Source organism: Pseudochaenichthys georgianus, chromosome 7 (genome assembly GCF_902827115.2).
Source record: "Pseudochaenichthys georgianus chromosome 7, fPseGeo1.2, whole genome shotgun sequence".
Classification (NCBI taxonomy): Eukaryota; Metazoa; Chordata; class Actinopteri; order Perciformes; family Channichthyidae; genus Pseudochaenichthys; species Pseudochaenichthys georgianus.
In genome coordinates, this window is record NC_047509.1 from 39,988,286 (window position 1) to 40,014,906 (window position 26,621).

The window sequence follows — 26,621 nt, forward strand, 5'->3', positions numbered from 1 at the left end:
GCTCTGGCAGAGGAATTGTTGCCTACCTCCCCACTATTCATTGGCTAACTCTTTCCATGGCTGCACCAAAACTGGAGCCAAAAGAAACCCGCTGCTCCAGTTTTGGTTTAACATGACACAACATCATGTATGTGTTGCTTTCTTTGGGCTTGTTTTCATAGACCTGGTTGCTTATTTCTCTGAAATCTGGCAACAGAGTGGGCGCAGTGTCTAATAGTAGCAGTAAGCTAACGAGAGGCTAACGAGAGGCTACGTTCAGCTGGTGACTCGGGAGTCGGGACAGAGAAAATGTCAGGAGTTTGGAAGTATTATAAAATTGAAAGCGAAGGCAGTGTAACAGCCAGATGCAATGTTTGCAAGGCGGAGGGTCCGCGTGGTGGAAAGAACAGAGCTACGTTCAACACGACCAATCTAATACGCTACCTGAGAAACAAACACCAACAACAACACGACGAGTACACAGCGGCCACTCAGGTAACGGCACTGAAACAACCGACACTTTCAGAGACTTTCAAAAGGAAAGAGAAACTGCCCCAGAACAGTGAAAAGGCCAACAAACAGCCAAGATAGCTGAATTCATCGCGTTGGATGACCAGCCGTTATCTGTTACCTTTTTTTTCTCTTAATGCATTGCATACAGATCGGATCGGGAACAATCGGTATCGACAGATTGTCAAAATCAAATGATCGGAATGGGATCGGGAGCAAAACAAGGTGATCGGGACATCCCTGGTTTTTGTTGATGAAAAGGACAGTATTAGAGAAATGCACCATGACAACGGTGAATCTGAACACCTTGTTGCACTATTCAGAAGTTTGCTCTGGGATGTTGAGTTGACGCTCAGCCCCGTAGCACCGTATTGGTGCCGCCTGCCACCCGGAAAAAGCTGAGAAGAATTGATCAGTCACGCAAACACACACTGCCTAGCACACACTCTTATATACAGCAACCATAAGCATAAGTGCTTTGCATCCAAACAAAAAGGAGTGGTGAACAACAACACCTACTCGCATAATAGTGAGAACAAAACAGCGAAAACAAGACTCCGATTAAAGTCGTGAGCAGGGCGAGGTGGCGCTGGAAGTGACTTGTGCGTACTTTGCAGTTGGTATATAAGCCCTTTCGTGCTGAGGGGCGATTACCTCGTTTGCAGCGCTGGTAAGCTGAAAAGCAGCTTGGGGAGAGTTTTAAAGACGCAGCAGTGGTGGCAGCCTGTCCTCTCCCCCCTCACCCGCACGGGCCGGCCTCAGAACACTGCTTAAAACAGCCACACATGAGGGGCAACACCACATTCACAGATCCAATCGGGGTCGATACGTTCTGTCAGGGATGGATAGTACTTGTACTTAAGTACCTTTTTGACATATTTTGGCTTTACTTAAGTATTTCCATTCAAAGCTATACTTTATACTTCGCTACATTTCAGAGGTGAATATTATACTTCTTAAACCACTACATTTATTTGAACACTCACAGCTACTTAGTGCACCAGTATACTAAGTAGCCAAAAGTGCTCCACACTGACAAGCAACCACACTACAATGCTCTTACATTTATAAAAACAGGATGAAATAATAACCATAATAATAGAATACTGAGTACTTTCACTGTTCACTTGGAGTTGCAAATACTTCTGTTATATATATATTATTTTTAAATAGGCCATTGTGCAGAACGAATACTTTTATCTTTTGTACTTGTACCTAAGTACATTGTGATCCTATTCTGTACGTTTACTTAAGTTGAATTTTGAGATCAGGACTTTTACTTGTAGTGGAGCATGTTAGGACCCAAGTATTTGTACTTGTACTTAAGTAAATGGCGTAATCACTAAAAGGGCATCAGTGGTAAAAAGTGAAGTAAAGGGAAACCGATAATGAACGTGATGCTAACCGTGCAGACATCACTATTCTGACTCGCTGCTCTATTTCGGAGGCTGCTGACCTTTGTCTTGGGTACAGCCTGGAAAAGGATACTGGACTTTGGTTAAGCTGCCGAGGACAACTAACCTATCATTTGAATTTTTAAAAAAGAACTTATTTCAATCCCACGCCTTTTGGATGTTCATTTGAAGGGCCTAAAAGTTTTCAAAGTAAAATATCCATGGTATACGTGTATTTATATTGGCTACCAACAGCCATCAGCACTACACTGCGCACATACTGTACGTGCCTGAATACTCTTACATAAGGCTCTCAGACAACGGTGGTGCTTGCCCTGACGTCCTTTTGCGTACTAACTCGAAGAACAAGCAGGAAAGAAGAGAAAGAGAAAGGGGGGATCAGTAGGAGGGCTGGAGGCAGAGGCCCACATCTGGGTAATTGGGGTTGACAGGCCTTGGATCATCCCCCCCGACAACAGAACCTCGGACCCACACACACGGAGGGGTGTGTGGGTGTGTGAGGGTCGCCCGAGCCCTATGGAGTGTACAATGAGGCACAGTGCAGTGGCAGCGCGGTCCAACAGCATCGACAGGACGGTTCAGACGTGTCGATGTGCTTCACATCGGCTTGCAGGACGTGTGATATGTGGACGCTTTTGTTTGTACACGGTACGTTCTGAGCATGTGAAGACATAATGACATAAAGGGCCACAAAGGAGAGGCGGGTGTCACAAGAAGGGCTGTCTCGTAACCAGGTGCAAGTCAAATGGTGCGCTGAGCTAATAAATATAGCACGCGAAATAAAAAGTAAACAAGTAGTTAAGGAGTGACTCACCCCACTTCTGTCCTGAGACTTGCACATGCACAGCACTACTAATTGGTCACTTGCAAGTAAAGACAACATGTATGAACTAAAGCACAAGCGTGCATTTAACATGGCATCGCTTCATCACACTGCTGTGGGCTTGTTGAGTGTGTGTGTGTGTGTGTGTGTGTGTGTGTGTGTGTGTGTGTGTGTGTGTGTGTGTGTGTGTGTGTGTGTGTGTGTGTGTGTGTGTGTGTGTGTGTGTGTGTGTGTGTGTGTGTGTGTGTGTGTGTGTGTGTGTGTGTGTGTGTGTGTGTGTGTGTGTGTGTGCGCATTAACGCTGTCTTCCCACCTGCCCAGTGAAACATGAGACGCCCTCTGCTCTCCCTGGCACACGTCCAGCAGCAGGGTGGCCAGTTCAACTCTCACGACCACACTCATGGTTTGCATCCAGCCATGCACATTCTCCACAAAAGCCAATAATATAACATCCACAATAAAATAAGTAAATCCTAAATACTGCCTCAGCTTCTGTTCCTGCCAGTACGGAGGTAAAGCCGCTGTGACATTGTTCAGTTCAGCTCCACTGAGGTAAGCATTCTGGGAGCTTGCGGGACCCAGTGTGTGTATGGAAGAGTGTTCAAGTGAACTGTGCAGCACGGGCGGTGAGGCACACTGTAATGTGGGGGGGGGGGGGGGGGGGAAGAGAGCAAGAGAAGAATGGATGAGAGATGGAGAGAGTGGCAGTGGGTGAGGGGGTGAGCGAAGGATGGATGGATGGATGGGAAAGAGGAAGAGAACAGAGAGACGCTCTGGTCAGGCACGCGATGCTTGGCTGGAATCAGGTCAGGCCCACATGAGGCCTTCCACGCTAGCACACTCGACAGAAAGGCTTCCACACACAGCAGCAGCAGGGAGCACGTGTAGTAGCTGCTCCACATTCTCTTCTGCTGGGGAGAAGAACAGCCCAGCATTTCAGAGCATCGTCCGGTAGGAGGATGCTGGGATAGGGATGGAATCAGACTTCAAAGGTGACAGCTGAAAAACAGCTAATCAATATGTTTCAAAAGCTGAGCGTGACAAATGTTTAGCATGTCATCTTGATAAGCACTTGACAACATTACACCACATACTTATGATTAAAATAATATCATAAGTATGTGGTCTGACTACTTGGCTATTCCCTGATGTGTCTTAAAGTATGTGTCCCAACAAATGGGTGACCCAGTTCATCGTGAACATTCTGACTTGCTATGTTTATATTGTTACAGATCATAATACTTGGTTCAATAATAAAAATTATTATTTGCCATTTTTAGACAATTCTAATGAAGACATTTCTTCCATTCTGTTTCTCGGTGGTGTCCACGATGTGGTGCTGCACTGTTCACTTGCTCAACGTTTACATATCAGTGTTATATAGAACACACACAGATCAGCCATGTCCTCCATGTTGTGTCTGAGCTGAAGAGGAACATGGAATACAAAGTACTTTATTGCTATTGAAAAAATACAGATGATCCACGGTGTCCATTGTTTTGGGGTGTGTCCGTGAAGTAGAGTAAGACACACTCAGCACGAGTAGCTTTGCCGTAAGGCGAGGAAATGTGACACTGTGAGTGTGAAGCTAAAAGTAGATCCTGCTCTCCCGCACAAACCCACACACATGTACAGACCCACGGTGTTTGAAAGTGGAACCCCGCGCGTACCTCGAGACACGCCACACAGCCACCTCCTGCCTTCTGGACGGGCTGACTGCCGACCCCGCTCTTCGCTCCACTGACAAGAATGTGTTGTGGTGACGGAACTGCTTTACTTGGAGCCGCCTCCAAGCCCCCCCCCCCTCCCAGAGAAGCACCTCCATCTCTTTCTTTGATGGATGGTTGACCCCGATCTTCCTTCTCACCTTACGGGGAACACGAGCTGGTAGCCGGCGGGCTCACAAGCAACCAGGGAGCGGTTTCGACCAGACTCCTCAGCACAACACTATCTGACTTTGTACTGTGTAGAACGTATTTTCAGAAGTATAAAACACAGCTTAAACAATTAGTCAAGCAGGTTGCATATTCACAATATCTCAACTTTTTGGATTTCGTATCTTGGTTGATATTAGTTGAAATGTAGCGTAAACAACATTTGTTGTCTTCCCGAGGTTACAGTGGCCTGCAGGTATTGGTAAAAACAGTGAAGCTATTAAATAAGATAATTAAGTATTTTAATATCTGATTATTGATGACATCCACCATGCGCTAATGAACATGTGCTTCTTAAATTGGTAAGTAGTTATGTAGTCTGAAGTGTCTTTGCTTTTTTAAATAGTTGTCAAGACAGTAAAGCTAGACTAATCATAAAAAGTATTTACGCTGCAAATCAAAAATGGTGATATATCTTGCTTGAGTAAGATGTGTTAAAGTAGCCTCACTAGTGGCCTTCAAATACACGCACAAGTCTGTTGTTGCATCGCGTGAAGCCCTTTGTAGTGGCCCACCGCTATTCTCTGATACGTGTTACTCATAACTAGTCACCATTGTATCACCCTGAGCCACTGATACCACAGCCTGCTGGAAAGTCCATCTATCGCTGGGTGGAATTTCACTGACTGCTTTTTGATCAAGACAAAAGCCAACGACTCAGTTTACGAGGTGTGATAAAAAATAATTACAGCTCTGAGAAATTAACGAGTAGTAGATCATGATTTGATTTGGATCCAGAGGACACACACAGGCGGACTAATCAAAGCTGCTTTCTGAGGTGCGGCTGAACACACGCTGCCATGTGTGTGTGTGTGTGTGTGTGTGTGTGTGTGTGTGTGTGTGTGTGTGTGTGTGTGTGTGTGTGTGTGTGTGTGTGTGTGTGTGTGTGTGTGTGTGTGTGTGTGTGTGTGTGTGTGTGTGTGTGTGTGTGTGTGTGTGTGTGTGTGTGTGTGTGTGTGTGTGTGTGTGTGTGCGTGAGTCATGTCAGCACAGCACCCAGGCCCGGCCCACTCGCAGCCAGCCAGGAAGCAGTCTTGCCCAGTCCGATGTAGTCCAAGCAAACTGCATTTGCTTAGCAACCACATTACCGCTCCAATCCCAGCAGCAGCATTCGGGATCATGTCGAGCCAGAGAGCTGTGCTGTGTGTGTGGAGGCGGTGCATTAGACACACACACACACACACACACACACACACACACACACACACACACACACACACACACACACACACCCTCGCCTGATGCTGCCCTCACTTAATGCTGCAGCTCTCTCCAAGCATGAGAGGGAGAGGAGGTTTTTGTATCACTCAAGACTGCCTTAATGCTCGAGCGCCAGCGTAGCCCACTCTGAGAGAGAGCGAGAGAGAGAGAGAGAGAGAGAGAGAGAGAGAGAGAGAGAGAGAGAGAGAGTCTGGCACCTTGAAACACACACTAAAGTAAATCCATTATTGCCTTTCCCCCCCCTCTCTACTCGAAAGAGGTGTCTGACAGTCTGCGGTCCCATCGAACTAATACACTGAAATAGACATTTCCGTGGTAGCTGGTGCTGCTGTGCCCTGCATCAGCGACCCACACACACACACACACACACACACACACACACACACACACTGGACGCATTTTAAGCCATCCACTCTCTGCCTTCTTCAGAGCTATTTCTGTAATGAACTGCGGGTCGCTGAACTGCAGGTTAGCCTAATTAACACTCTGAATGGGACTTTGTCCGACGCGCCCTGCACGCAGCCGGCAGGCAACAGTCGCCGTGTGTGTGGCAGGTATATCTGGTGCCGTGAAGGTGGAATGCTCAGGTCCCCGCAGTGATTGGCCGCGTTATCAAGGGCAGAAAGCAACATTTCATGCGGCTGCCGGCTGGGTTTCTAGTCACTATCAGGTTCAAAGGTCATTAGCACTACTGTATGGAAACACAGTCACGCTGCGCAAACAACGCCCCGTCGAAGCGGGGCTAATGGAGATGTGGCAGCCTGCAGAGTGCGTCTGGCTATCTGTTTATGGCTGTCAGAGCCGCTGATAGTCATGAGGTTGTTATTTATTTGTAAATGCTATCCCTGTTTGTCACCGTCTGGTCTTTAAACCTTATTTGCTCTCGAGTACAATTACCCCATGTGACAGAGGGATTTCACTACCCTCTCAGAATAGAAATGTCTGTTTCAACCCAAATCCCGTTGCTTGTGGCTTGATAGTCGTACTTACAAGGAGGTACATGTGTACAGCCAAGATGCCTTAGCACGTGAGGAATCTGAACTGACAGAGCAGTTTCAGCTTCAAAGGAAAACGTCCTCCCTCTGTCTTTTCCACCAGGTTTGATTTGAAACCTCCGATGTTGGCAGCTCCTCCACGTGGACCCTGCGTCGGGCTGCGGGCCGGCCCCCCTGGCCGGGACGCCGCTGTTGCTTTTTGTTTTGGGGTGTGGTTGTTTGCTGCTCGGGTACATCTTTGTGAGCGCCGAGCACAAAGAGGCCCTTTGGCTCACTGCAGGGTGCTGGGCAGCCTCAGAGTCGAGCCGGCTGGCCAGCACATACTGGCACTTTCCACTCAGGGGCCGGACATTTTGTTCCACTGTTGGATTCTGGGAGAAGCTGAACCAGTGAAAGAGAGAAGTAGGGAGAAAGGGAGAGTGAGAGGCTTCACTCTGGAGCCAAAACACATGCGTTCCAGCGGTGAGGGGGGAGGGTCTGAAGTTTGGTTTGACACATTTAGCTTTTGGAAGGCAGAAGAGTCCTTTGGCCAGTATTATATCATATTTAATATATTTCTATTTAGACTTGGGTTTAGTTTTGTAGTTGTTTCCCATGTTTGCTAACAATGTACTCCACGTACTGCTGGCCTTTGTTTCCTCTAAATAAGTTGAACTAATCTAATTGCAGCCCATCTGGCCTTTGCAGCAGTCGAGAGACTCCACAACAGGAGTGATTGCAAAGCTTGGACAAGTTGTATGAAACTAGATCCATCCTTTAAAAGCAAACAAGTAACGTCTGACGGTCCTTCAAGCTTTCCCAGAGCAATTACACGTGTGAGGACGAACGTCGACCAGATGGTCTGAGGTCTTAGTAGACACAGACTGACATTGTGACAGACTGTCTTGGTCAAGAACATGTAGACAATTGGGGCGGTTGCGTAACGAGCGCTGAAGACACTTCCGACTGCAGGGCGGAGGCGCCACAGGAAGTCGGTGTGGTGTCAAAACCAGAAGTCGCTGCTCTGTGGTGCGGGTTCAGACTGAGGCAGTCTGCAGGGTTGTTGTGGCTGACGGCCGACACGTTGCACACTCAGGAACGGGGAAGTGGGGGGGATGCAGCGCTGCAGCAGGTTACCACGTGACACTGGGCGGGTTCAGTTCTGTCCATATATGCTGTGTTTTCATTTTGTACAGAAAGGCCCATCCCTATGCTTCTGGCTGTTGTCCCCTGACAGTCACCCCATACAGGTCAGACGATGGTGGGGAGGGGGCTTCCATTGGAGTAAGCTCTGGTATCAGTGACCTCCCTGATCCCAGGATGCACTGTGGGCCAGGCAGGGCACAGCCGGATCCCCTCACACCTCTCCAGAGATCAGCCCTTACAGAGGGACATGATTCTGCGAGAGGTTGACCAACATATGAGTGGAGGGTTTTATTAAAGGGGACCTATGATGCAAAATGCACTTGTGTATGTCTTGTATACATCAACACGTGTCCCCTCTGTGTGAAGACATTCTGAACGTATCAGGAAAAAAGATTCACTCACTTTTTGTCCTGATCCATTTATATCTGAAAATGAGCTGATCAGATTTTGGCCACTATATGATGTCATAACAATTCTTTGGCTTGTGTAACCAACAGACAGAGAATCAGCACTTTGGAAACAGGGCTGAAACAGAGGGGATTATGGGTAATGTTGCAATGAGACATGTTTTGTATATATCTGAGAGCTGTAATATATTGATGAACAACAGTATGATAGGGCACCTTTAAAGCATTCTATAAGAAGGGCTTTGAATTCAAGAGCGGTCACAAAGCTGTTGTTTCCAGGCAGGCTGTATCACAACCACGGCCCCTGGTCGACCACCACATAGACTTTAACACCACACATGTGCAATAACTATGCCTGTAAATATATAACTTTGAGCAATATACCCTCGTGAAAGTTTCGCTTTATTTTCTCTGAATTTACAATCTGAAAACAGTAACAGCCACTTGTTTATGAGTATATTCTGATGGTGTACTTATCTGTTATTTGTTTTTACTAGTGGTGCACGATCATTATCGGCCCGATCATTATCGGTCCGATATTAGGAATTATGACGTCATCCCGATAAACCCCATAAAAGTATTAATAGCCCCGATAATATACAATATATTTTTTGGGTAAAAAAAAAGAAAAAGATACGTGTGGGTGGATTGGGATGAGGGGCGCTTGTTTTTCACTCGACTCCTCCCGTTTTGCCAGTACTGTGGTATTAGTGGTTTAGGAAGAGGGGAGTTTTTCACCAATCCACCGCTCCCTTCTCGTGCCTGGCTGTGACATAAACGGCGTGCGGCCGTGAAGCCAGGACAGTAAACAAACATGTCGTCGGTGGTATGGGACTATTTCAAAGTTTCAGAGTTAGATAGTTCGCTTGCTATTTGTATTAACAAATGCAATGCAGAAGTTCCACGAGGAGGGAAAAAGGCAACGAGCTATAATACTTCCAACCTGATTAGTCACCTGAGACATCGCCATGGCTACGATGGTGTGTTAACAGTGTACGAAGACGCCTGCGCTGCTAAACTGGCGGCGAATCCAAAGCCAGCTGCAAAGGCACCGGGGCTTTTACCTATCCACGAGGCTTTTGAAAAAGGCAAGAAGTTTGTTTGGGAAAATAAATATGGTCACTTTGAAGAGTCAAAACTGATTGGCTTTGTTTTGTTCATAGTAGTAATGCTCATGTCATTTGCTCACTACTAGTCTTTTTTTTACCACCAGGTGTGCAAAAACTACAGGTAAATTTAATATATATATATATTATATTATTATCGGTTATCGGTATCGGTCTTGAGAAGCAGGAAGTTATCGGTATCGGTTTAAAAAAGCCAATATCGTGCATCCCTAGTTTTCACCTTATATATATTATTATTAACATGTACCTACTATTTTATTTAATGTCCGAGTCGATTGGTTTCTACTTCCTCCACACGATACTTCTGCTGTTCCCCTTTGCTGGGGATTCTGATCCCCATTATCTTCCAGGTCGTTCCTAATGTATCATGTTTTGGATTCAAGTTTATATCAAAAAAGCTATCTCATATCAGATTCACATCATCAATTTGTAAAGCGGCAAGCTTTATCAAAAATAGTCTTTTGCTTACAAAAAGATATATAATTTCTCATTAATTAAGATCATAAAAGAAGGTGATCTCGGACAAAATGACCATTACACGGAGTTGTGTCGGAGCAGTGGGTGGAGAGGAGAAAGGGTAGAGAACTAGTGTCGTGTCCTGTCCTCCATCTCATCCCTCTCCCAGCCAGGCAGGCAGGGTCCTCCTCTGGCGGACGGGAAGACTAATGGACACATTACCCGCCGGCTTGTCCCTCCGCGGCCATTATGTGGCCGTGAGGTCATCCCTTCACTTCTACTCCCATCCACATCGGGGATCTATCATTTCATTACTGCAGTGAGGGAGGAGGAGGAGGAGGAGGAGGAGGAGGAGGAGGAGGAGGAGGAGGAGGAGGAGGAGGAGGAGGAGGAGGAGGAGGAGGAGGAGGAGGAGGACCGTCCATCTATACATCTCCGTGTTCCCTGTACTCTGCAACTCAGTGGCGACTGGTCCTGCCGCCACTCAATCCAAACCGTGTGTGTGTGCGTGCGTGTGTGTGTGTGTGTGTGTGTGTGTGTGTGTGTGTGTGCGTGTGTGTGCGTGCGTGCGTGCGTGTGTGTGTGTGTGTGTGTGTGTGTGTGTGTGTGTGTGTGTGTGTGCGTGTGTTACAGTACATGTTGGTCTGCGTTCTTAGCCCTGGGTACGTGTCTGCAGGACCTGAGATGTATCGATCGCTGCAGGAAGTGGAATCTGATGTTTCGCAGCACTTCCCGAGCTCGATGGCTTCACCACGCACGGAGAGTGTGGGGGGAGGGGGGGCTCTGGCAGGACGGAGGAAGGGGTTTGACACAGAGGAAGTCACCAGTTCAAGAAGCATGGCGAGAGAGAAAATAACACCTCTGGCTCTGCCCTCTGGCCGAGACCAAACACTGCCTCCTGTCTCGGCTTCTTCTCAGAGCAGACGGCGACTCTGGGAAATGAAGCAAAGCCTCTGCGACGTGTCCTCCGTCTCGGGCCTGGTGTCTTGTATCAGAAGACGTCCAGATAGTGTCTACATCTAGATAAGAGGGACCGCAGTACACACCTCAACCTGGCTTTAGGACACAAAGGCATCTGGGCCGACCGCTGGTGATCGGATCTAACCTCCTTGCTTGCATTGGATTATATCTATGAGAAATGAAACCACTTCTGAAGGGCGGAAGTACAGCTGTACCTGTGGCCATGCTGTGTGAACAAACAGTTCAGTGCTATGGAGCTGAGTACAGCAGCTGTTCTGGTCCTGACGGTAGGGCTGAACGATTAATCGATTTTAAATCGAAATCGCGATTCGAGATGATGCGGTTATCAAATCGCAAAGCCTGCGATTTTTTTTAACTTTTTTTTAAACTTTCTTTTTTACATTTTTTTTTTTTTACAACTTTTTTTTCTTTTTTCTTGTGTGTCAGTCATCCACACCAATCAGAAGTGCTGTGCTCCACATGTACCAGCCATTGTTAACCAATCAGAAGTGGCCCATGATAGAAGGTGATAGACAGATTGATCCAATCACCTGCCAAGTGCTTTTGAAAGTGCCTGCCCTTTCCAAATGGCTTCCAATGGAGCTTTAGATGCTTTGGTGAAACAAAGCATCTGAGTCAGGTTAGTAATGCTCCATCACGTGTTTCTATTACAGGGTGAATCTTTAACTGAAGCTCGACTTTAAAGCAACCCAACGGAAGTTTCATGTAAGTGTAGTTCTTTCACTCGTAGCTCGGGCTGCGGGGGTGCTAGAGACAGGAGTATGTTGATACGACCTTCCTAGCCGGAGTTATGGCCGCATTTTACAATAAACTTCCGTTGGGTCGCTTAAAAATAAATATCGCAATTCGAATCGCAATATTTGTCAGAAAAATCGCAATTAGATTTTCCCCCAAAATCGTGCAGCCCTACCTGACGGTGCAGTACAATGGAATGAAATGGTTTAATAAACACACATTAGGTATTAGGCACTATACTTAGAAACATACAATAGTGGAAGTCCATTGTTGCATGGAGCTTTCCAGAATGTGTTTTGTTCATGGGACGACATGGGACGCTTTTTGGTGTCTGCCATAACGTCCTGTATGCGGCTGCTGCAATGCATGTGTGTTTGACTCGGTGCAACACTCAGTACAAACAACGGCCTCGGTGTTAATCATACTCAATGGATGTTATTATATGGATAGAGACGTCTTATGGTTCCCACCTCGAGGCGGCCGCAGAAAGTGGGAGACGAGCAGCGTTGTTGCGATAGCGCCGGTGAGACAAGTGTGACAGCTTTGCAAACCACAAGAGCTGTCGCGCACAGACGCACACACCGCGCACACCGCGCAGACGTATATAAATGGCAGTGGGTTTTGTATATAAACAGATGTCCTACCGCTCAAGATAGCCTTGGCGCTGTTTCTCTAACGGAACACTGTCTGAATAATGTCTTTGAGCTCGCTGTGGGTCAGAGGCGGTTACACACACCATGCATTACACTGTCCTGGAGATCTGCAATTACACTCATTACAAGCCGAGGCCTTCGAGAGGTCTATTGTCTGCGTGTGTGTGTGTGTGTGTGCGTGTGTGTGTGTGTGTGTGTGTGTGTGTGTGTGTGTGTGTGTGTGTGTGTGTGTGTGTGTGTGTGTGTGTGTGTGTGTGTGTGTGTGTGTGTGTGTGTGTGTGTGTGTGTGTGTGTGTGTGTGTGTGTGTGTGTGTGTGTGTGTGTGGAGATGCCTGGAAAGCCAAGTGTATGTGCAGGAATTTGTTTCGATATTCTTCTATGTCTGCACGTGTGTGTGTGTGTGTGTGTGTGTGTGTGTGTGTGTGTGTGTGTGTGTGTGTGTGTGTGTGTGTGTGTGTGTGTGTGTGTGTGTGTGTGTGTGTGTGTGTGTGTGTGTGTGTGTGTGTGTGTGTGTGTGTGTGTGTGTGTGTGTGTGCTTAACAATAAGAAATGAATGGTGTGGGCAACGGGGGAAGGGCGTGGGACGTGAAATCAATGGTTTCAGTTGAATGGGGGGGGGTTGGTGAAAGCAGAGGAGCGAGTCTGGGCCTGGCGGAGGCTTCCTGAACCTGAGACGCAGGCATCCATGCCAGGAGGAGGGATCTCCTTTCAGCATATTGTTTTATTTAGCGTCTGCATGGTCGCCTCATTTGCCAGAGTGCGGCTGGGATGGATTAATGCAAGACGCTGATGGTGACTTGCAGCGGAGGAATGGCTGGCCGGTCTGGGGGAAGCATGCTAACCACATCATACGCCTTTGTTTGCAACACTTTAATCCAGAGGAGTAAACTGAGCCTACTGAACACTTCAACCAAGAGGCCCTAGCTTGCTCTCACACACACACACACACACACACACACACACACACACACACCTTCCACCTTGATTTCCTGACGAGCTGCAGCTGAGGCGAGGCTACGACTTTGTTTCTGTTTCTGCCCAGACAGCCGAAGTGAAAGCTCTGCCAGTCTAAACTGTTCTCTCCCCTGGCCGGGTTTATCCCTCGGCGACAGGAACCAGTCTAAACCGGTCACTGCTTCTCTTCAAACCTGGTGATCTCACTCGCTCAAAGTCTCTTGTGTTACACTGCTCTGACATCTACTTTCAGTTGTGTGTTTTCGTCATGGCAATCCTGGTTCAAGACAAATGCGCTCTGTTGGAACAATGGGCAGGTCGGTCCACTCCCTGAGTAACCCGTGTGAGATGAACCCATACGGCGCCTCCACGTGACTAAGAGTGGCTAGACGTGAGTCAGGGCAGACTGAACAAAGGTGGGGATCAGAGGTGTCCACTGTACTGCCAGGGGCGTGCACTTTTGTTAACACAACTTCCAATCCGGTTCAAATGGCCATTCTCAAATAGGAAGCGGCATTTTCTTTGTAGAAAATGGAAAATAGAAGATCAATCTCAGACAATGGATCTAATGGAACATTGATAGTTAAACAAAAGACAGCCCACGAAGCTGTTTGAGGACGAGGAACATGACTGTTGGCTCACTCCTCATCTTCACACACCCATCCATTAAGTCTGCATTCTGACGGGTTGATTAAAAAGCGGCTGCTTAACACACGTACATAAAATGGAGACTTGTGCTCCACGTCCACCTCACCTCTTGTGTGTGCTGGACGGCAGCAGCCATGACGCTTTCAGTGAAGATGAGCAAACAGACGCAAGGGGGGAGGATGGAGGAGGGGGAGGCAAACAATGAACCAGTCCATGACTCAGGCGCTTTGGGAGCCCTGATCATCCAATAGAGGAGGGGGTGGGGGTGGGGGTGGGTTATCACCTCCATCAGTCCCACAATCAAAGATCCACAGCTGAAACCAACCACAAAGGAGGTGACAATGGCTAGCCAGCGCACAGCGACCCCCCACCCCCACCCCCTCCTCTCACAATGTCACCTCACAGAGCTCCGGGGAGCTGCCCTTCCACATGGCTAAGGCCAAGCCATTGTGACCCCCCCCCCCCCCCCCCCACCTTGCAGTGTCAAAGCAAAAACAGAAAAGCACAACAAAGAGGTTTCACAGGACGTACACCGCCTTCGGACTGGCCGCCAAATGTGTGTCCCGGGGGCCCACGCACCGTTTTTTCAAAAGGGGGTGTGGAAGATTCAAAGCCCCTTTCGCCACAACACTCAGGCTCAGAAGAAAAAGTGTGTGGTCATTTGTGTGCTCACTTCAATGCGGATGGACCCGAGAACGTGCTCAGTATTGTGGTGAAGCAAAAAGGACTTGATCCAGATGTGTAAAGTTGGTCACTGGATTCCCTGATTTCTGCTGTACCGTGGCGGCAAAGGCAAGCCAGATGGGCAAACCACTGTAGCACAATGTTGGCTAAAGTGAATCCTCTTTCTTCGTAGCCTTGGAGATGAAACACTACATGGCTTTTACTGGGCTGAATTGTAGTGTACACTGGGAATAACATTGAATGGTCTGGGCTCTACATTCTTGACAAAACCCCTATTACTGTGAGCAGAATGGACAGATCACGGATTCCAATGTTTCCCCGTGGGTTTCCCAAAGCTGAACTCCAATGGGATTGTTGGGATGATTAGCAAAAGGATATATATAACGAGAAAAACTTGTTGTATTCAGCGCCGGCAGATCAAATGCTGCCCTGCTTCTTTGAAATACAAAAAAAAAAAAAAAAAAAAAATACAAAAATATGTCCCTAGTATCGCCAGCCTATCCACTTGACAGAGATCTTGCAAGGCTGCTGAGTTGACTTTGCAGCTTCCTCCTCAGAGGAATCGCGCCAGTTTAATCAGAAGCCAGATTAGCACCGCTTATTATTAGCCTGCAAATCTCCCTGTGTCGGTCTACCCTGCCTCTACCTGTCCTCTCCAGACTGTGAGACGATTAGGGAGAAGCTTTGCAGAGAGGACGGGCCGACCGTCAACTGTTGACCCAACAGCATAAGACAGGCCACTGGCTTCTGACATGACACTATGAGAGGATGTGTGTGTGTGTGTGTGTGTGTGTGTGTGTGTGTGTGTGTGTGTGTGTGTGTGTGTGTGTGTGTGTGTGTGTGTGTGTGTGTGTGTGTGTGTGTGTGTGTGTGTGTGTGTGTGTGTGTGTGTGTGTGTGTGTGTGTGTGTGTGTGTGTGTGTGTGTGTGTGTGTGTGTGTGTGTGTGTGTGTGTGTGTGTGTGTGTGTGTGTGTGTGTGTGTGTGGTTGGGGGTGAGGGGAAGCATCACTGTGGGAGACAGGCAGATGGGGATGGAAATGAGTAGGCAGTGAGCTCATGCTAATCTCCTCCTACAGCTGATGCAGACACACACACACACACACACACACACACACACACACACACACACACACACAGGAACTATTGCAAATCCTGTTCTCAACCAGCCCCATGCACGGTCACACACCAAACGAGGCGGAGGATGCCGTTGCTATTGAAATGTTATCATGTAATATGTTCTGTGGCGATCTGGAACACCTCTGAGTGCACCTCTCATCACACAACCATGCACTTCATTACACCGTGGTACCGGCGAGTGTTCATTGGGTGGATGGTCGTGTGAGTCTAGCGGCTTCCGTCAGACGCCCATCTGCCCCGTGGGACTTTCTCAGCAGCACGCAGTCGGCCGGTTGCGTTCCAAGCCGGCGAGGGGCGAGGTGGGTCACCTCTTTATTGGGGAGGGAAAGGTCGCGTGGTGCTGGCTGCTCCTCCACACATATGGGTGCACGGGGGGACACGGATGGGGGGGGTGCGACTCCAGAGGCCAGCACTGCTGTCACATACAAAGAGTGCTCCGAGGCTGACGCAGCACAAAGTAAACCCCCACCCCACCACTCTTTCACGCAATGAAAGCTGCCCAGCGGTGATTGAATCCTCGCATCCTTCTGCCGTCCTCAAACCGGCATGTCTTTTGAATGATAAGGTGTTGATGGTAGATTTAAAAGAAATACAGTTAGATGGTAGGAAGACGTTCCTAAGCAAAGCATGTCCTGTATGGATATCAGGTGTGATGCCTCTCAAGCATCGCCACAGCTGGACGCTGTAGCCCACACATAACATCTGGAATCACACTGTTAGCGCCTTGAGGCAGGCAATACTATAAACACAAACACTAATCCTATCTCAGATATGACTTGTTTATCATGTGTGGGATCCATATGCAAGAGGTGGAGGAGCAGCCCACCCAGAACCCCACGGCTTGCAGGTAAAAAGACATTCATTGGTTTAGGAGTTTTATACCCAAAGCCTTGTATGAGTAGCATTTTGAATAAAACGGCAAATGAAATTGCCTTAAAGGCCCCATGTCATGCTTTCCCGGTTATCACCCGTCCCCTTGTTGTTATGAAGGTTTTTCTGCATGTGAACGGTGTGAGTCACAGACCCTCAAAGTGCACCCTGTAGGGAGTAAAACTCTAACACAGAGAAGACCTGTCTGTGCTGCCCCTGAACGCCTCGTTGGAGATTTCTCTTTATCCATTGTTTGCTTCCTGGGTTCTGTGACGTGTGGACACCCAGATCAACAACAAATGACCGGATTGGCCCAAATGGACCAATCCGGAGCACCTCCCACACCAGGATCCCTTGGCTAACTAACAGGGAGTCTCCATTGACTTGCATAGAGCTCCCTGAACGCTGGTAATAGACGAGTTGGGATGGCGGAGAAATGCTCTCCGCAGACCCATTGACTCACAGCGTTATAAACCTTTTTCTTTCTCGATATCAAGCCACACTTATTGTTTTTACTTCGGCTGTGAGTGTGTGTGTGTGTGTGTGTGTGTGTGTGTGTGTGTGTGTGTGTGTGTGTGTGTGTGTGTGTGTGTGTGTGTGTGTGTGTGTGTGTGTGTGTGTGTGTGTGTGTGTGTGTGTGTGTGTGTGTGTGTGTGTGTGTGTGTGTGTGTGTGTGTGCTCAGGATGAGTTTCGCTTGTTCTCGCTGTATCGCAGACACGGAAAACTGTCCGCTCCTCGCAGCAACGAGCCTCGCAACGTCCCGACCAATCAGAGCACACTGGGCGGGGGAGGGGGGGGGGGGGGGGGGGGCAGGAGCTCCAACAAGCCGTTTAGGACAGAGAGTGAATACAGACTATACAGAGATGCTGTGAGAAACCAATGTGAGTTTGGAACATAGCACAATGTAAATCTATTCTAGTCGACCTCAACAATGGAACTATGATCAGTAGAAATGGCCATGACATGGGACCTTGAACATTTCATTTTTTCAACCTGTAAACTGTTGTTGTGTCTGACAGGGAAAGTGTGTGTCGCTTGAAGCTTTTTGCCACTTGGCAGACACAGAAATGCTAATGCTGCCTGCCTGATGCAGGCGCAGGTAAGGAGGCGAAAGGTCAGCCGATGGTGCTTAGGGATGTGTAGTCAGGACAATAGTTGGGCTTACAGTGCCATGTATGTTGATGAATATTTCAAAGACCCTCACATTAAATAAACATGCAGGACCTCGCCGCCTACGGAAACCCACCATCAATATTGAATGCCCACAAAAAATTGACACAATTCTGTTCACAAGCCAGCGCTCAGGTCACACATCGCATAGCACCACCTGACTGAGGAAGAGCTTCTTTACCACGCAACACCTAGAGGAGGTCACCAGGTTCTTTCTTCAGTGCCACACTTAAGATAATGAGACACTCTTAAGGTTCTTCGGAGGATTAAGCAGAGCCACTGCAAGCCGAGTGTTCCTTTCCCGATGTATCAGAGGACTATGAACATTCTGAGAAGGGGTATTACTAAGTGGGAGGAAATATTACTATAATATAATTAGGGATGCACGATGTTGGGTTTTTGAAACCGATACCGATAACTTCCTGCTTCTCAAGACCGATACCGATAACCGATAATAAAAAAAGATTTACGCCACTAATGTGTGTATGTGTGGCCCGAGCGAGCGAGAGAGATACCTTACGTGCATTGTTGTTGTTAGCATCTGGTGCTAGCTAGCTGCGCTAACGGACATAAGGAGCTGTTTAAATGAAAACAGAGAAGCGACATTTCGCCACAACTGCGCCGAGCACTTGACTTTATGCAGGAAGCCAGACAGTGGGACATTGTAGGAGAAGTCAGCACACTCAGCACGGATAGTGTACAACATGATTGCAGCGTCCAGGCAGCTCCGGTTCGAGCATATGCCTTGAGTTGCACATAGCTCCAACGCGCGCGCGCACACACACACACACTTTGTATTGTATTATTGTCTTCGTACGCTTTTAACACACCATCGTAGCGATGGCGATGTTTCAGGTGACTGATCAGGTTCGAAGTATTAGGGAGCGCTGGATTTGTGAAGAACTCCCCTCTTCCTAAACCACTAATACCACAGTACTGGCAAAACGGGAGGTGCCGAGTGAAAAACAAGCGCCCCTCATCCCAATCCACCCACACCGCAGTATTTTTTTCCTTTTTTTTACCCAAAAAATATATTGTATATTATCGGGGCTATTAATACTTGTATCGGGTTTATCGGGATGACGTCATAATTCCTAATATCGGACCGATAATTATCGGGCCGACAATTATCGTGCATCCCTAAAAATAATATCTACGCGTAATCATGGCTTCTCATTTGCTCTGAGTTTTGAATGCACAACTTTTTTTAGTAACACTTCTTTGGAAGTCCTTGTTCCCTCCATCTCTTTTGGATGAAGACAGGGAGGTGGGAGGTGGCGACTTGTTTGGCTTACCCCTGCCCTGATGTACTCCTCCGCACAAAGACTGAATAAGCCGAAGGGCAATAAGGGCTTGAACTTCTCCTTTTCTTAGTCACTGTCTCTTTCTGAACAAGACTTTTGCTATTTGTCAAAGATAGCTACAATATCAAGGTTTTTGAACTATCTTAGCAAACGGAAACATTTCCATATATGTAGTGGGTGACTCGAGAGCACTACGTAAATGTAGTACCACCTAAATAATGCTTTGGAAGTAGAATTTGTTCTACATGCTTTCAACATACAAGATGGTTCTGTGCAACTTCAAAATACAATCAGGGGATCAAACTCTTTGTATCGCTAGGCATTGTGCCAATATGATACCTGAGATTTGGTAACACGAGAATTATCGATCTCTTAATTTCAGAAATACCCAATCATTTGTTTTCTTTCAAAAAGTCATGAAAGATTGAAACGAACACGCAGAACTAGAAATGTTGCTCAAACGTCTTCAAATGAGAACCAGCTTTACATAATAAGGACGGATCTTACAATAATGCCAACACTTATACTATAATTACATTTCTTACTAAAGAAGTAATTGTTAACCAAAGGTTCGATACTGAGCCCTAATTACGGGTCCAACCAGTCATCTCTTTGCATTGTTTAAAAAGTCTGGCGTCGTTGGTTGGAATAGAAAAATCAGAGTTATAATGGGAACTTTTGAATGCTAAGATAAACACACACAAGGTGGTCATGTGAGTCAGGTGACAGTAGCCTGAATCCTACAACAACAACCCCCCCCCCAACACATACTGTTTAAGATACTTGTGCACAATCGAGCAGCTACTGGGAACTTCCTTTTGTTGGCAGACATCGAACCGCTTTGAAAGAAACAGCGTCTGGCAGGGAGACATGGCATATGAGAAGAATCCCTGCATAGCTCATGTTCCGCTCATACTCCTATGGCAGCCTTTTGACAAGGTTTCCAGACAACACAACATGCTATCTAACCTGTGATGCTCTGCCACTTCCTCACACACCTGGAAACACTGACCGAACGTTTTCATGCACGTCAAAATCATCGTGCAGACCTGTCATCTTTCGACATACATTTTACTTCAAGTTTGTGTCGAGGAGTCTAAATAAGCACACTAATTGTGCTTTTGAATGTTACTGTGTAAATGGAAAGGCTTTGAGAAAGCCACGGCGTATATGTGGAAATGAATACAACAACAAAAACGAGCACACAAACTAAATGACTAATTAAACACCCTCTTTTGAATTGACTTCATTTGCATAACATTCAGGCGATGAGCAATGGCAGTCCAAATCATTTAAAAGAAGCCTTGTTTGATCTCACCGGTGAACTCTCCTTCTGTGTTGGTTTGGTTTCATTGAGCTGGAGAAGTGATGGACTTTTCAATCACACTTGACACAAAGACACTTGAATGTCAATTTGGCAATGATCTCTGTGATCCTCAGTCATGCTTCGCAGCGTGGACTGACTGTCTCCCATTAGAAACCCCGCCTGGCAGCCTGGCCGCCTGGCCCGGCAACAGAACGCATTATACAGGCCTAATTGAATTGGTGGTTTCCTCCTTTTCCAAGCACAGAGCACCCATTTTAAATGATGCTGTTTAACAGGCAAAAAAAGAAAACAAAATAACAGAAAATGCAGCATTGAATATCTTAAAAACACAACGACCACGACAAATTGTCTTTAGACTTTTGCAACTGCCACGTTTTTCCAAACAGCCATAAAATGAGAATGGAAATGTTCCCTGAGCAGCCATTGAAATGCGCAGCTCCCAGCTGTTGTCCTGTCCACCGTGTGGACATGGCTGGCTGTCAGCAGGCTACGCCAACACTGCGCCTTGCATATGAAACAGGACATGGGCCTATATCCCCTTGGGGAGTTCACTTCCTCTGGGCCCCCACCACCACCACCGCCCAACCTCCCTCCTGAAACAAGCGGCCCCTTCAGCTGGAGGCCAGATATCCCAAGCAGCAGTGGGGGCTTCTCAGGGTTGGGGGTTGTTGGAAGTAAAAGGGGAAGTGTTAGGTCCTGCACATTAGAGAATGGCAGTCAGATATTGGAATGCAATGCGTTAGAGCAATGGTGTCAAACTAAATGTCATCACGGACCACATCAGCATTATGGTTGCACTCAAAGGGCCGGTTGTAACTTTAACACTATATAAATATACATGTAGATAATATATATAAAATAATGTATTATATTACATGATTGCCTCTGCATTGGATTATTATCGGATAGGGTAATAACTTCACAATTAACTACGTCTGAAAGCAGAAGTCTAGGGCAAAAAATTGCAAGTCTCTTCGGTGCTCATGTCACAAAATGAGATGCATTGTGGGACATGTAGTTTATGGGCAACCTGATTCTGTAAAGCGGCATGTAACCGTACAATAAACGTGTTATATTCTTTGCAAGCTCTTGCGGGGCCACATAAAATGAAGTCGGGGGCCGGATTTGGCCCACGGGCCTTGAGTTTGACACCCCTGCCTTAGAGGCAAATATTCAAAGCTCACAAACGTTTTGTTTCCTTTTGCCGTGTTCAGGCCTTTATAGCTCTGGCCACAGAACAGTCTGTTCAGTTCGCTTGTATTCCAACGAGCCACAGGATACAGCCTGGAAACAGCCGGCAGGTATGACTTTGGTGTCGTTGCAGTTACTTAATGGAGCAGCACAGAATCATCGGACAGATTCTGACTACTCCGTTGTCTCTAAACACATCGCTACAGAATCAAAATGAGTCGCTGGATTAGGAGGAGATCTGGATTGAAGCATCCGGATTAGGGTTCATATGTTTAATAAAAGTGTTTTCAGATAACATCAGGTAACATGCGTCACCTCACAGAAGGAGTAGCCGCTCTGGAATTGTACGCACTGACTGCCGGAACAGGATCCTCACAAAAATGGAATCTCTGACATACACTTGCTGGGTTTGAACCAAGCATGAGTCAAGCGTGAGCGGGCTCCACAGCAAACAGCCCCCCAGCCCCTCGATTCTCTCGCTCATATCTCGCTTCAACAGACGGGTTTTCTAGGAATCACATCATCTTGAGGGCAAATTATAAAGTTCACAACATAGTAAATCTGAAGCCGCAGCCCTTATCTAAACATCCTGATGCGGAAAGCCACTGATTATGTGTGCCACCCACATGTGTACCAGCCAGAAACCAGAGGCCTCGCAGCCAGGGGCCGGCATCACCCACCCGGAGAACGGCTCCACACCCAGCGTATAAACTCATTTCAACAATCCAACAGTCCGCTGCATTAGCTGTTTACAATCAGAGGCTCATATCCTCCAAGACTGGAACAGAGAATGCACTCTTGCTGCCAACCCAAGCTCCTTCCTTCACTTCCACAAATGCAAGTACGTTGCAAAAAGTGAAAAGCTGTTCAGAGATATGCATGTCTCAGAAGGACTCTCTGAAGAGAGCATCTGCAAGGAGGGAAGTGCCACAATATAACTTCCTGTGTCTGTCTGCATGCGAGACTGCTGCGAAGGCTTTTGAAACAGCCTCATTAATATTCACAGAGCTGCCCGGTTACTCCGCTGACAGCACGCAGATGATGGCATTTTCTCGTGCGCTAGGTAGCAGGCAGCACGACACAGTCTAGCACTCTGCCTCACATCCTGCAAGAGCGTTTTCAAAGTGCCTTGGCTGTGCTGAAATGTGCTGACAAAGGGGAGCTCTGTAGTCATAAGTTAAGTCATATTCCTCCAGTCCTCCTACCCAGCATGCATTCCCTCATTAGCATTTCTTAAAGCGAGGTACTTGCGAGAGAAGTAGGAGGCTACAAATTAAAAAGCGGGGAAGAGGCTCAAATGAGCCTGGGGCTTAACACTTGGGTGCCCCGTCGGCACTTATAAAAATAGAAGAGGCCCCTGAAAGTGGGGCTCCTTGAGGTGTGCCCACTTGAGTCTGAATGAAAGTGTGTGCCAAGAGTGGGTATTCGCCATGCATGGCAGGGCTCTGGCCCCCTCCAGGACTTCAATGGTCTGTCTGATTTCTCTTTCTCTGGCAGGTTCCTCTGAAGGAAGCCTCAGTGGAGGACTGGGCGGGAGCGTCTTGTAAACACTTTCTGCGCCTCATCAACAAGTCTGCAGCACAGAAGTCCACTCTGGTTTCAATCAGAAAAAAGTAGGTACGAGGGGGAGGGGAGTATGGGTGCGTGTATGTCAGAGGTGGGTGGCTGGCCTGGGGTAGGTGGATGTTTGGGAGGAGGGTCCGGTGTTTGCTGAATGCTCTCCTTTGTTGGGATCATATTATGTTTCCACCACAATACTTCTAAACCCTGCTCCATCAACTCCATTCATGTGTAACAGCTCATGCAAATGGTGCACTAGCCTTTTTTCTAGGGGTGGGTTGGGGGTGGGATTCCTTTTATCAGTCTACCACCCAACTACTCTCTCTCTCTCTCTCTCTCTCTCTCTCTCTCTCTGCCGGCACACCAAAACACAGATTACAATCCCTTCACACACCTCTACAGTCAGTCAGCCCAAAGAGCAGAGCAGCAGGAACATGGAGAAAGGATTCAGATGTCTCGACTACTTCATTGGTCGGAACTGAGCCTCGTATCTGATCACCTCGACCACAGGAAACACGCAGAGCCAAAACCTGCATATAAGCGCTCATTTAGATTATTCAAACATTTTACAATTATCTCATAATATCGCTGATTATACCCACAGGAAGCCAGGCACATGACAACCAGAAATATAGTACATCTCATGTGACACAAGGCTCTCACGCGCACACACGCACGCGCGCACACACACTCACACACACACACACACACACACACACACACACACACACCTTGTTGTAAGAAGAGTCATCTCAATGCTTTGGCAGCGTATCCCTCCCCATGGGAGCACACGTGCAGTGAAAGAACTCTACACTGCGGAAGGATATCCCACTGGATAAAGGAATAATTATCTCCTCACTTGGACCCATGTTTAATCGACACACTCCCCCTAACTGTTGTTTACCATTTCCCACGGAGCCATTTGTGAGTAGATGAGATTGTATTTACAGTACAGGCCGACACAAGTGGTCCTGAGAGGTGTTCACGGGCACATCATGGCTTTATTGCCACCAGAGGCGCTTTGTTGTCATTGCTGGATGAGGCCCAATTAGTCACAATATGTGAACGGTGACCCAATAGGTTGACACATATCACACAGCAGGACATCAACGCGAGCTCAGGTTATTTGTGCGGGGTGTAAGTGGCTCGGAATAACTGTGTTCATGCATTATTTGAGAGGGACACGTTTCAAGGGAACCCTCTCAAGGGATTCCCGCGAGCACACTTGTGAACCGATACAGCATCATCCAATGGGGTGCAGGGACATTTGAGGGGTCCCTCCGTCCCGTTATTAAAAGTCACAAGCTGTTAGATATGAATGCATGATATGGTGTGTGTCAAACTGTAAGCTCAGTGCTGTGCAGGAACATTGAAGAAGAAACATGTAGCCTACTGCATACACTCGGACCAGAAAGAGCGAACCAAACCCACAGTGCAACACAGAAAACACAGAATGTAGAGCCCGTGGCGGAGTAGTGTGGTATGAGGACCAACTCACCCTGGACGATGCTTTCCTCTTGTACTTGTTGGCGAAGTCAAATTTCTCCTTGATCTCGTCCAGGAGCTGCTCCATACGGGCCTTCTCCTCTTTCCCCGAGTAATCCTGGCCCAGGAGAATGTACGCCCTCCAGTTGGCCGAGTCGAAGCCCCAGTGGCAAGTCCTGTTCTCCTGTGCCTTGTGACTGTGCACCACGAACTTATGGGTAGGGTACATGAGTCTGCAGTCCATGCACTGGATGCACGCTGCGTTGGGGTTAGTGTACAGCTCCGGCACGAACAGCCCCTTGCACTTGCCGAAACACTCGTGGTAGACTTTGAAGCTCCTCTCGGTGAGCTCCAGCTCCAGGGAGCCTCCGCTCAGCTCCTTCTTGCAGCGCGGAGGGTAGGCGCCTCCGTAGATCAGGGCGTTGCAGAGCCGCTCGGAGTCCGTCTTGGTGATGAGACCGCAGGACGGTGCAGAGAAGGGCAGGATCCCCATGACTTTGAGGATCTCCAGCTGGTCCGCCGTGCACCGGGAGCAGTAGATGTGCAGATCATCGCAAACTGAGTTGATCTGCTGCAGGGTGAAGTCCCGCAGCACCGTGTTGAGGATCTGCGGCAGACACAGGCGCTTCTCCCCGCCGACCACGAAGCAGGAGATGGTCTCGCTCTCCAGCACAGTCTCGCACCTCTCAGTGGAGCGGTCCGACGGAATAAACAGCGGGCCCGGCATCACCGGGGGCGGAAGATGCTGCAGAGCCGGCTCGGGCTCCTTCCCGTCCTTCTTGAACAGGAGCTCATGTTGCCACCGGGCAGAGAAAGCCGCCGGTCCGCCCAGAGAGATCATAGAGCTGAGGTGAAACTGCTTGAGAGTTTGTTGCAGTCCCGGGTGAGGCTGGAAGCTCTGCCGATTTACAGTCTCCATGTTTTTCCTTCAACTTTAGAAGCGTAAATCCTTCTGGTCGTCGACAGTGAGTCACGAGTATCTATCCGTTTCCGAACCTGGTAAATCCACGGTGTCCCAGAACTGACCAAAAATGCGAAGCGCTTCATGAAACATCCAGTAAAAAAAAAAACAGAAGGCGAGTTCACAGTTTTATTCCCAAGTCTACTGAGGGTACACCGGCCAGTCGCTCCCTGCAGCGGGTCGCCGACTGTCCATATCTGAAAAAAGGCTCTCCAAACTCAAGAGAAGTTCCATTTGTCGAGTTCCAACACAAACAGGCGAAAATAACACAAAAGCGGGGCTGTGAGTCGAAACAGCTCAATACAAAAATCCTTATTTGAGGCTCTTTCCGCTGTCAGTGACTGCAGAAATCCACTCCGCGTGCCCCCGCAGTTCACTCTGACTGTATTGAGAGAAGTCTGCGAGGCAGCCTGCTCGCGCTCCCTCGCTCCATCGCTCTCTCTCTCTCTCTCTCGCTCTCTCTCACTCTCTCTCTCTCTCTCGCACTCTCTCACGCGCACCCCCTCCCTATGTGTTTGTGTGTCTGGCTCAGTCATTGAATCCCAGCCAGGAATGTGAGTGACTCTGCAGTCAGGCTCGGCTCTTCCAGGAGCTAGCAGTCACCCCCCCCCCATACCCTGCAGAGTGGATGAGAGAAGGAAGAAGCGAAGGGAGAGAAGGGAAGACAGTGCTGCGTTCATGTAATGTGGGAAAAGTAGAACACGTCAACTGTAAACTACGGTCAAAGTAAGCCAGCACTATGCTTAATGTTTCTTAGTATACCATGTAACCCTACTTCTTCTTCTAAGGATACTTTTATTCTATTATGTTTACTTTGACAACTAGTTGCAGATTTAAATTGTGCAAAAAACCAAGATGCTACACTTAATGTTAATGCATTAATGTTAATAACACAATATGCTACTTTTGCACATATTGCACAGTAATAATAATAAACCTATTGCAATAATTAAAGTAGACACATATTT

General features: G+C 47.7%; 1 protein-coding gene across 2 annotated transcripts in view; it reads right to left on the reverse strand.

Annotated features, from left to right (window-relative positions):
• The window catches only part of skia (v-ski avian sarcoma viral oncogene homolog a), a 101,406-nt gene extending 75,152 nt beyond the window's left edge, over positions 1 to 26,254 (reverse strand). For both annotated transcript variants that reach the window (XM_034086526.2, XM_034086525.2), the window contains exon 1: positions 24,706 to 26,254. In XM_034086526.2, the coding sequence (XP_033942417.1) occupies positions 24,706 to 25,611 (906 nt within the window). In that variant the 5' untranslated portion in view covers positions 25,612 to 26,254. The remainder of the gene's footprint in view (positions 1 to 24,705) is intronic.
• Positions 26,255 to 26,621: the final 367 nt, after the last annotated feature.